Source organism: Limulus polyphemus, unplaced genomic scaffold (assembly GCF_000517525.1).
Source record: "Limulus polyphemus unplaced genomic scaffold, Limulus_polyphemus-2.1.2 Scaffold24, whole genome shotgun sequence".
NCBI lineage: Eukaryota > Metazoa > Arthropoda > Merostomata > Xiphosura > Limulidae > Limulus > Limulus polyphemus.
In genome coordinates, this window is record NW_013665634.1 from 116,692 (window position 1) to 129,521 (window position 12,830).

General features: G+C 34.8%; 1 protein-coding gene across 1 annotated transcript in view; it reads left to right on the forward strand.

Moving 5' to 3' along the window:
• The window catches only part of LOC106458680 (calpain-C-like), a 47,863-nt gene that overhangs the window by 4,916 nt on the left and 30,117 nt on the right, over nucleotides 1–12,830 (forward strand). Inside the window, exon 2 of the mRNA XM_022385372.1 lies at nucleotides 1,831–1,973. Within this exon, the coding sequence (XP_022241080.1) occupies nucleotides 1,831–1,973 (143 nt within the window). The remainder of the gene's footprint in view (nucleotides 1–1,830; nucleotides 1,974–12,830) is intronic.

Here is a 12,830-nt window from a genome sequence, read left to right on the forward strand (position 1 = left end):
AAACGTGACGCGGGAAGGTAATGTGTGTGTAGACAGTGAGTAATTGAACTGCAGTCAGAAGTATTGTTGACGTTCGTTGATTAGTGTTGTTTTAGCGCGAGTATTGAGATTAAGTGTATCGCAGAGTTATATTCGGAAATAATAAACCTGTTTTATTAAGTAAAGACTTGTGTCGTTAAAGTTTCGTTGGAACGAAGTTACGGAAAAATCAATTAACAAACGGAGACGTAACAATAGCTATATATATATTAAGGACTAAATTTACGTAATATATTTTGTTCTCCAAAGATATTTTCCTAGCTTATACTTTTCGTAGTATCTTAAAAAGAAAAAAAAACTATTTTCTTCTAACGTCTAAATACCAACTCCACTAACTCGTATACTAGATAGCGAAAACACGTGTATTACAGCACAATGAAATAGTTTGTTTAATATAAAAATGACATTCACGTTGCAAAAACAAACAAAATTATTTAAAGGTTTAATTATACGAAGACTAGAAAACGACTTATCTTTGAGTTACAATTTTTTAACTAGCCTATAAGTTAAGATACAAGTTAACTCTTTCTGAGTATGAAATGAATGTGTGTGATTATTTGTTTAAATGCAAAACCATAGAATGAACTCTGTCCACCGCGGAGAATAGAACCTCAGACTTCAGCGTTGTATGTCTGTAACTTACCGATGGGGACATGAAGTGAAAATCATTTCTCATGTTTCTATTGCATAAACAAAACTGATAAATGAACGCTATAACGCCAACACATTTTACTTTGGAGGATAGCATTCTTTTATTACGTAGGTGAATGATATAGTTTCCTGTTTAAAAAAGAAAATAACAACTAAAACGTAAATGATAAATTAAAAACCTTAGATTAGCTTATGGTATTGTAATTTTGTCACCGGAGAATATTTTATCTTATTCTCTCCCGGTAATTAACTTTTAGTGTACTTTTAATGGCCAGGTGGTTAGGGCACTTGACTCACAATCTGAGGGTCGCGAGTTTGAATCCTCGTCCCACAACACATGCTTGCCCTTTCAGCCGTGGGGTCGTCATAAGGTGACGGTGAATCCACTATTCGTTGGTATAAGAGTATCCCAAGAGTTGGCGGTGGGTGGTGATGACTAGGTGCCTTCCCTCTAGTCTTTCACTGCTAAATTAGGGACGGCTAGCGCAGATAACCCTCGTGAAGTTTTGCGCGAAATAAAAAACAACAACAAATATTAGTAGTTGTATACCATAACCGTAAGCCCAGATCATTGTTTATGTGTCCATTTTTGGTTATATTAAAAGCACATAACCGAATGTACATGTATATGCTGCTTCTCTTTTATAACGTCATCAGATGTACCATTTTCAAATCATCTAACAGTTTCATATTAAATCTTCCCACCCAACCACACGTTTTTGTACATCAATAACATATGGTATTAGTTTACGCAGGTACACCATAGCAAACATTGAAGTGGACAGGATATTCTTATAGATAAGTGGTTCTCAAAGCGTGGTCTTTTCACCACTGGTGGCCCACGAGGGGTCTCCAGGTGATCCGCAGGTTGGTCCAGTGACGCGCAACGCTACGGCCGAAGTCACACGAGAGAACAGGCAGGGCTAGGACCCTCATCAAGCGAAAGCGGGTGGGTAGGACCGGTAGGTGGTGCGCGGGGTCTTTTCCCCCGCTGAAGTGCTGAGCAGACGACTTCGTTTGAGAACCATTATTATAGACCTTCATACCGGCTTCTTATCTTGCATGTTCTGAAAAATAGTAATGAAAGTATTATCATTGAAACACCAGCAGTTTTAGTCTTTTCTATACTTTTACTCGTAGGTGTGATGTCAGAAAGTGAGAGATTGAAACAGACACTTTTGAAACGGGGAGAACTCTTCGAAGACCCCGAGTTCCCAGCAGTCCAATCTTCAATTTTTTATCACCAGGCTCCTCCTTTGCAGTTTGTATGGAAAAGGCCTAAGGTTCGTATTTTCGTGATATCAGTTGTTTTGTGACACTTTGAACAAATTGTCATGTCGAAGTAAAAGTAAAAAATGAGGCTTCCCTGACTTTTTTTATTTCAACGTTTTTTTGTACAGCATTTTAATAGTTTAACTTTTGAAGTGAAAAATAGAAAAAATAGGAATAACACAATTTTCAAAGGATTAGAACTAAAGATGTCAAAGAATCAGCTGATGTGCTTTGTCAACTATAAATAAAGAAAAAAAAATTAACAAATAACATTAAGCTTCTCTTATTAATAAAATATAATAAATATTCCAGAATTAACGGCTAGAGACTGAAATCAAGACATGAATGTAAAACTTGTAAGAAAATGTATTTTTTTTGTGGTTCGAATTTAAGGACACTTTAAATAATCAAATAATTGATTATTCGATTGTAGAATTATCGGATAAAACCAACAACAGGTGATAGCATTGAAAAACTTGTATGTGAATTATTTCAACGACAAAATTTATTTCATTTATCACTGTACACTGCATTTGCTTTTCAAGAAGGTTTGTTTGTTTGTTTGTAATTGTACAAAAAGCTACACAGTAGGCTATCTGTGCTCTTCTCACCACGGGTATCAAAACCCAATTTCTAGGGTTGTAAGTCCGCAGACATACCACTGTGCCACTGGGGGGGGGGGCATAAGTTTAATAAAGTATAAGCTCATATTTTGACGATGTATATATACAAGAAGGGTATTAATGTTTTCCCTTTCGTATTTTTACGAAAAATATAAATTAGAAACAAAAATTTGAATTCAAAATATTCATTTATATTCCATAAAATTTCAGATATTGCGTTTAATTTGAACATTGCTTGAACTGCGATAATTTGCTTTAATTTTGCAAAATCTTTAGAAATATTTATGCATTAAAATCCAAACTTTCCAAAGTAAAAGACGACTTACGCAGAAGCCGATATTTCACGTATTTATTTATTTCGTTATAAAGTGGAAGACAGACGTTCAGTAAAAGTCATTCTGGAAATTATCTCTAATATTGCACAAGCCACAGGTTTTAATTATGGATGTTTTAGGAGAAAAATATGCATAATGGGCTATCTACGCTTTGCCAAGTGCAATAATTAAACTTCGAGTTTCAGCGTAATAAACTCTAAGCTTATCACTGAGCCATTCGGAAAGGCATATGTTTATCACAAAGCATTAGTTTGGTTTGAATTTTGCGCAAAGCTACACGAAAGCTATCTACGCTAGCCGTCCCCAATTTAGCAGTGAAGGACAAGAGGGAGGGCAGCTAGTCATCACCGCCCACCGCCAACTCTTGGACTACGCGTTTACCAACAAATAGTGGGATTGACCGTACATTATAACGCCCGCACGGCTGAAAGAGCGAGCATGTTTGGTGGGACGTGGATTCGAACCCGCGACCCTCAGATTGCGAGTCAAGTGCCCCTTAACCACCTGAGCAGTTTATGAGTGACGTGATTAAGTAATTTTCACGTGTTCCTTTAATTATAACCAACACTATGTGGTATTTAAATATGAAGGGAAACTATGTATATGCTTAGTGGTTAGGGCGCTCGAATAGCAATCCGCAGGTGTGATAATCAGAGATGTAGTGCTAAATTTTATAGTGCCGAAGCCCTGGCAAAATTTGTCAGACGTGTGGTGTCCTCATAAGAGTAAAGTTCTCATATTCAAAACCCAATTTCCATTTCTTTGAACCCATTTTAAATGAGGGTATATATGCAGTACTAATTATTTGAGACTACTCGCATTAGCACTAATTTGAATACACACATATATTACGGAGAGAAAACTTGTCCCCCTTTAAATTAGGCAGTAATTTAACCCTCTCTCAGAAAAATAGTGACATATAAAATTACTAACATTAAAACACGTTTTAAAAAACTTAAAAACGCATATCTTGCTAACCTACCACATTTATAACTGCACTACAGCATTAACAATTTATATATATAATATATATATAATGCTTTATAATGTTTTATAATGCTTTGCATACCTCCTGTTCTGCCAACACGAACAACGAAAAAAAGCGACCTATTATGTAAATAATAAGCATGTTAAAAATGTGAACATTTCAATCACTCAGTATAATTGTAAAATGTATTTTATTAAGTGTTTTAATACCATTTTCGTGTGTTGTAATACCAATGTGACTCACGAAAAACTATTTCGATACCGGTGGTGGGAGAGCACAGATAGGCCTTTGTGTAGCTTTGTGCTTAATAACTAAACAACAACAACTGATATCTACTCTTGAGAAGGAGCAGCTACACGGTGCCTGATTTCAGCTCTTGAGGGAGAGTAACAGAGTTTGTGCTGAGCAGTCTGAAAGAACTCTGTCAGTGGACACGAAGGATCATAAACAGCTAGAATGTTCTCTGATACTCTGAGAGTTTGGTTATGAAATACACTTAATTTCGGGTGTAAACTAAATAATCTATTTTTATATACATATTTATAGTTTTTGAAGGGTTGGGAGTCAGCTCCAGTTTTAGGTGCCGAAGAGCCGCTCCGGCAGCATTACACCTCTCGTTATAATGTGACGTCAATTTATTGGTAGAGAGCATCCCAACAGTTGGTAGTGGGTGGTGTTGACTAGCTGCCTTCCCTCTAGCCCATAATTTCAAAATTAGGAACGACAAAACAACAACAACAACAAACAAGCTATGGATGTTTCTTCTTGGCTACATAAGTTTTTGCTTTACAATGTAGAACAGTACTTCCACTTGATGTGACTTACACAAAGATTATCATTAGTAATCGCACAAAGCCATAACTTCGCTATGCAGTTTTAACTACACTCAGAAATATTATTTACCACTTACCTTTATTACTTAGAATAGAAGTAACCGCGTGGATAGAAACCAAGATAATTGACACTTTGATATAAGAGATAATTCACATAATTCAATTACAGCATTTCGTATATTATCCAGTCCGTAATTCCCATCAAGATATCATTATGAGCCATTACTTCTTATTTATTGAACGTGTGATCAGTTAAGCGGTTCCATGAAAATAGGATTTGGACCTGTAATATCATAAAAATTTGCTAAAATTGCAACTGTTCTCCATGGAATTTGTTGCTTTCGATTTAGTATAATGTGAACTTTCTTCAGAAAATCTTCTAGAGCCAGATCACTAAGCTTTAATATTAGATATCCCTTGCAACCCATGAGAAATCTTGATCTTGATAGTTACAGAGAAACTAAAAGGCCATTTAACTTGTACTTTGAAGGAACTGGGCGTGGCTTAGAAATCTGTACTTGACTCATGTTATATTGCAACAAACTAAATTATGCTGGACAGACTCTATCTTTTGAATTTAGTTAACCAAAAAAAACTAAGCAAATAAAACCACTACACTACGTCACACACATATACATACACACACACAAAACAAAAAACAACAACTATACATTTACAGAAGCTGACATTTGAAGACTAGTTTTGAATAATAATTGTCATGCTTGTTTTGTCAAGCAGGTGTTCATTAACTTTACATTTGAAGGTTATGTGCAGCGCCACCTACAAGAATGTATCGAAAAATACTATTTTAAGATTTTTACTGAAAATTTTCTATTAATTAAGAAATTAGAATATATTTTCTTTGTGGCTTTTTCAAACACATGTAACGTTCCTGAACAACGATTATGTAATTAAAAGTGACTTAGACATGTATTATTACTTATCAAATTTAAACATTATTATTATGTTAAGCTGTACCATTTACAAACTCACTGCTACATTGGCTAAGTTTTTACATACGCAGACATATATATATATATATATATACTTTTTTATTCTGAAAAAGGCTTGAGGCGAATTCAGGTGAAGTTTTGACTAATGTCAGCTGTCATGTACCAAGCTAACTAACTAAATAAATAAATCAACTAGATTGACGGTAGAGGTGTTGTTTCTCTGCTACAGTATGGGATAAATACCAAAGTAGATGATATATAGGAAGGCTAATCATTCAGTTACATGTATTATACACAATTCTCTTCTGAATCTATTGTGTAACAAGGTGATATACTATTGTAACGTGTATTCTTTGCCCTCTGTTTATACTACTGTATTGTCTACATATGTGTATTTGTGAGTACTTGTCTTTAGGATTGGTGTATACTTTAGGCATAAAATTGTCATTCATTGCATGAATAGATATGTGTCGTGATGTCATAATCCTTAATGGCGGGCTTTACTTCGAACGTGAAGATTGTTATCTGGTAGAATTCCTATTGAAGTTGGTCTTTTGCTTTTTTACTTGGCTTACTAAGTGTCTTTGTTCAAATAATTACATGTGATTAGTGATATTTTCAAGTGAAAGGAACAATAAGAACAAGCTTTTTATACAAAGTTCCTCAAGGCACAATAGTTTCACTCGGAGGAAGTGCCGATGTTAGCCTCTTTTTCATTTCTAAATTGCCCCCTAGTGGCACATCTATGATGTCAACTGCTACTACAGTACTCTTAGTACGCAACATTTCTTGTTGATTTAACAGAAGTAACCACTTTTTTTCATTGTTGATTCAACAGAAATGACCAATTTTTTTCATTGTTGATTTAACAGAAATGGTCATTTTTTTATTTTAGTTTATTCTAACAAAACTCATCCACATACCTATAAGCTCTGTAAATGTCAAAAAATTTTATTCCAGAAAATTTTACCGGTAACTTAAAACCTCAAAGTCTGTATAGTATAATAACATCTTGTATGTTTTAGAATTTAGACAGATGATTATGCAGTGCGTGTTCAAAAATCCGATTTCAAATAAACTATTTTACTATTCGTCTCAGAAGAGAATGTTCAGTAAATTGAATTATAAACGGATTTATTTGTTAACCGTATCAAAAGTGAATGTTCAACTGATTAACATATAAACCAGTTTATAAATAAACTATTTTAAATAGACCGGTCTATTACCTGCTCCAGAAGTGAGTGTTCAATTGGTTAATATATAAACCAGTTTATAAACAAACTATTTAAGATAGACTGGTCTGTTACCTGCTCCAGAAGTGAATGTTCAACTGGTTAATATATAAACCTGTTTATAAATAAACTATTTTAAATAGACTGGTTTATTACCTACTCCAGAAGTGAATGTTCAACTGGTTAATATATAAACCTGTTTATAAATAAACTATTTTAAATAGACCGGTTTATTACCTACTCCAGAAGGTGAATGTTCAACAGGTTGGTATATAAACCAGTTTATAAACAATTTATTTTAAATGGACTGGTCTATTACTTGCTCCAGAAGTGACTGTTCAACTGGTTAATATATAAACCAGTTTATAAATAAACTATTTTAAAAAGACTGGTCTTATTACCTGTTCCAGATGTGAACGTTCAACGGTTTGATTTGTAAACATATTGAAGTAATACTCGTTACTATATATTTTCAAATTAACCTACTGAATATTCGCTTTTGGGTTTGGTTTGTTTCATGTATTTGTACAAGGCTATCTGCGCTAGCCGCCCCTAATTTTGAACTGATAGACTAAACTCTAGAGGGAAGACACCTAAACAACAGTATCTATCGTCGCCTCTTGGGCTATAGCCTCACGTCGAATAGTGAATTTGATCGTTATTCTTATAACACACCCGCGACCCCAAAGTATAGAGTGCGTTTTTTGCGGCACCGGATGCGAACCATGAACCCTCGGATTCATAGTCCAGGCACCCTAGCCAATAAGATATCAGACATGTAGTCTATTGTGAGAGAACAGGGCTTTGCCCTGAAACATCGTGATGTAGTGGATAGTGAGTTAAACATTTATATACCCAAGTGTTTTTTTAATCCATCCAAATCAAGTTTTCCATATGTTCTAGTTTTCTAGTCACGCCGTGTTTACATCGTTCAATTTTTATCACTTTTGACTTGTTTTATTTATTCAAGTAGAATATTTAATTTTCCTTAGTTTGTTTGTCCATTGCTGGGGATCAAACCCTGGATCGTAGCGTTTTAAGTCCGCAAAATTACCGCATATCCACCAGGGGAATCTAATTTCATACTTATTGTAGTTTTATACTTTTAAAGCAACGTGAAATACCTAGCAACTTTTAAACTAGTGTGATAAAACATTAACTGGATAATAAACTGAATAGTACAGTTTCACATCACTTTAACACAAAGAAAATTGATGAAAAGATGACGTCACTTTTCAAGTTTTCACCAGTAGCTAGTGATCTTAATAAATCATTATTTCCTGGTACGTAAAGCCTTTTCTTTAGTTTGGATTATCACCAAATTTATGGAAAATTGATGAAAAGACGACGTCACTTTTCAAGTTTTCACCAATAGCTAGTGATCTTAATAAATCATTATTTCCTGGTACGTAAAGCCTTTTCTTTAGTTTGGATTATCACCACATTTATGGGAAATATCCTAAAGCACACCTGATTTAATAATTAAGAAAACAGCAACATTATTTTTATTTTTGTGCATCATTCCTTAACACTTTGCACAGTTTCGAGCTACTATTATTATTATATGTATACTTAACACTAAGTAAGACATTATACCATAGCATACCCTTTGTTTTAAATATACGTAACATAAAACTTTTTTTTTCAATTAATGTATGCTTCTTTATTTTATAATGATATTTTATTTTGCAATATATCTTTCTTCCCTTTACATCTAGGCGATTCTGAAGTTTCTAGAAATCTTCGAAGACTGACACGGTTATTTTTGTTTAACCAGTTGTCCAATATCTTATATTATTTGCTTAAACCATTGAATGACCCCTATTTCTCTTATGCACATTTCACGGTTTAATTTTCTGCATGTTAACAATACTCGATAACAACCGCTTCTCCATATTGTATAATGGCGTTAAAAATGTTTGATGTTAACAATATTCGATAACAACCGCTTCTCCGTATTATATAATTGTGCTAAAAATGTTTGATGTTAACAATATTCGATAACAACCGCTACTCCGTATTATATAATGGTGTTAAAAATGTTTGATGTTAACAATATTTGATAACAACCGTTTCTCCGTATTGTAGAATTATGCTAAAAATGTTTGATGTTAACAATATTCGATAACAACCGCTTCTCCGTGTTATATAATTGTGCTAAAAATGTTTGATGTTAACAATATTCGATAACAACCGCTTCTCCGTATTATATAATTGTGCTAAAAATGTTTGATGTTAACAATATTTGATAACAACCGTTTCTCCGTATTGTAGAATTATGCTAAAAATGTTTGATGTTAACAGTATTCGATAACAACCGCTTCTCCGTGTTATATAATTGTGCTAAAAATGTTTGATGTTAACAATATTCGATAACAACCGCTTCTCCGTATTATATAATGGTGTTAAAAATGTTTGATGTTAACAATATTTGATAACAACCGTTTCTCCATATTGTAGAATTATGCTAAAAATGTTTGATGAATGTACTGTAACATGTTCTGGAGTTCTATATCATTTGTCAAGAAAAGTCTAGTTTCTCCATCCTCGTATTCAGTATATCTTAATTCACAACTATACAAACTCGATACGTCGAATCCTTTCAATATTCAGGGTTTCGGGTTTATTGGTTTGTTACTTATCGATTTTTTGTACACGTTTTCCAAGTATCCTGGTTCTTCTGGAACTGTGTCACTACAGTACTTTTTCTGGTTTTATGTCCCGCTAAAGTTTGTTCTATTTTTTTAACAGCTTTCAGTAGCCGTAATTTTTCTTTTTCATGTCTCACTGATGCCTGTTCTTGGCTAAACGTTTTTAGAAACTGTTAATTATATTTTACCTGCCTTGCTAAAAGTCCATTATTTCTCCATATTGTACATAATATGTTACCTTTCTTTTGCTTTCAGCCATGTCCTGTTATGCACATTCTTTGTTAACAGCGCGTAACAATTGGTGTTCTATTTTCGTGTCGTTACTTTTTTCTGAATTGCTCTGTATTGTTTTGACTTCCGTTACGCTACATTATCTGTGAATAGTGTTCAGCAACTGCTGGTTTTCTTTAACTTTTCCATGTGTAGCGTTAACTTTACTTTTCATTGAGAAACAAGTAATAATAATAATAATAAAAAAGCCAACTGTTCGCCTGTTTAACAAGTATATATTAACGACAACGTTTCGGGCCGCATTCCATTACTTGATCAAAAGCTATAATTTAACAGGTATTATAAAGTAGTCGTTCCACGAACCAGTGGTTATTAGTTTTAAACTAGTAAATGAGATCACGAAGGACTGATGTGTCGTTTAATGGAATTAAAAAAAACCTTAAGAATTGAAAGTGGAATTAAAAAACCTTAAGATTTAAAAGTGGAATTAAAAACCCTTAAGAATTAAAAGATGAATTAAAAACCTTAAGAATTAAAAATGGAATTTAAAAACCTTACGAATTAAAATTGGAATTAAAAACCTTAAGAATTAAAAGTGGAATTATTTGTTTGTTTGTAATTAAGCACAAAGCTACACAATGGGCTATCTGTGCCCTGACCACCACGGGTATCGAAACCCGGATTCTAGCGTTGTAAGTCCGCAGACATACCGCTGTGCCACTGGGGGCCAAAGTGGAATTAAAAACCTTAAGAATTAAAAATTGAATTTAAAATGGGATTAAAAATACCTTAAGAAATAAAAGTGGAATTAAAAAAATAGAGAACGTCATTAAAAATAAGAGAGTGAGTTAAAAATCTAAGAAAAACTTTTAAAGGAACATGAACAAGTAAATCAAGTTAACTTAATAATATTAATAATTTTCGAATTTACTAGTGAATCATGAGTTACGATCTATAATAACTCCTTATCAACCAGCTACAGTCTTGGCCAAAAATGTTTGCATACTGTTCTGTAGTATGCTATTGTGTACATGCATGGAGTAGATATTGAGTAAATGCTCGAGTAGTAACAGAGAAGGTAGCGTATGATCGGACAAACATGCACAGTTGTTATTCTGGTCTGTATAAGTTGTTTTGATTATTTGTTCGTCAAAACAAACCTACACACCTGTTTTGTATAAAAGGGTGTAATTTTGGTATAATCTTTTCGAAACAGATCACCGCTTTATTCAGACAATTTCGCTGTACTTGGTATAGAGTCATGCCACGTCACATGCCATAATTTATAGGGCGTCAAATTGTTCGACTGTCTAGAAATGATATGAAGCAAACGGACATTACCAGAACAATAGGGTACCCCCAGTGTACTGTATTCAGAATTCTGAAACGTCATCTGACTACAGAAAACGTTGTTCCAGGAAAGTCTACTGCTAGACGCCGAAGAAGCTACAGGAATGTCATGAACACATTCATTCCGGTGTATCCAAAAGAACAGTGAATAGGAAACTGACTGAACAAGATTATTTTACAAGAAGGGCTATCTTCAAACTGGTATTAACCAGAATTCACTGTTGCCACCGTGTTACTTGAACAAGACAGTATGCCAACTTACAGTTAGGACACTGGCAACGTGTCATCTTTTCATATGGGAGGATTCGTGTTCGTCGTTTGCCTGGAGAACAGATGAGGAAAGACCGTCTTTCCCAAAGGGAACACACAACAGGTGGTGCAGTACATGCTTGGGCAATGGTGGAAAAACTGCTATTCATATCTTCCAAGAAAATGACAATGGCGCCTCCTACAGGCATCACATGGAAACGATATTTCTGCCATATGCTAGGGAAAGGTTTGGTAATAACTTTATGTTCCAGGATGACAATGCCATTGCTCGCAGTGGGTGTATTGTACAGGATCATCTCAACCAGAAGGACGTTACAAGATTGCCATGGCCAGCAAAGTCTCCAGATTGTAATTTCATTGAGAACTGTTGGGCAGAATTGAGCCGGAAAGTTGCTAACCACGACCCTGTAGCTGTGTTGCAGTGTCTTCTAGTGACAAGTTGGAATGAAATTATGATGGATTACATCAATAATCTCATCGATAACATTCAACGTCGCCTTGCGGAGGTTATTAGAGTACGAGGAGGACCAACCAAGCACTGAATATTTAATATAGACTGTTTGTAATGAAGCACAAAGCTACACAACGGACTGTCTGTGCTCTGCCCACCACGGGTATCGAAACCCGGATTCTAGCGTTGTAAGTCCGCAGACATACCGCTGTGCCACTGGAGGCGACAGGCATTGTTTGAATAATCGAATTATTACAACAACTCGAAATTTTCAAATAAATCGTTTGTTTGTTTAATAACTAGCAAGACCCCTAGTGGGTCAGCAGTCAGTCTGAAGGCGTATAACGTTAAAAACCGGGTCTCGATACCCGTGGTAGACACAGCACAGAAGATACCACATTGTGTAGTTTGTGCTTAACTACAAACAAACATAATTTTTGTGCAAAGCTAAATAAAGAACTATCTGCGTATAGCTACCTCTACTTTTGAACTGGTAATAGCTACCCCTAATTTTGAGCTGATAATAGCTACCTTAATTTTAAACTGGTAATAGCTACCCCTAATTTTGAACTGATAATATCTACCTCTAATTTTGAACTGATAACAGCTATCCCTAATTTTGAGCTGGTAATAGCTACCCCTAACTTTGAACTGATAATAGCTAACCCTAATTTTGAACTGATAGTCTAGAGAAATGAGCCATTTAACGGCACTGACTGAGTAGCTGGATTGAACCGTCACTTTTGTAGAGCATCTACCGTCTACGGATGCGGATCGCGTTTTTGCGCCAACTTGCTGCGAACCATGAATTACCAGAATCACACTATGAGTACACTAACCAATAGGCCACGCCCAACCTATTATAAAATAATAAATGTTTGTTTGTTTTTTGAGTTTCGCGCAAAGCTACACGAGGGCTATCTGCGCTAGCCGTCCCGAATTTAGCAGTGT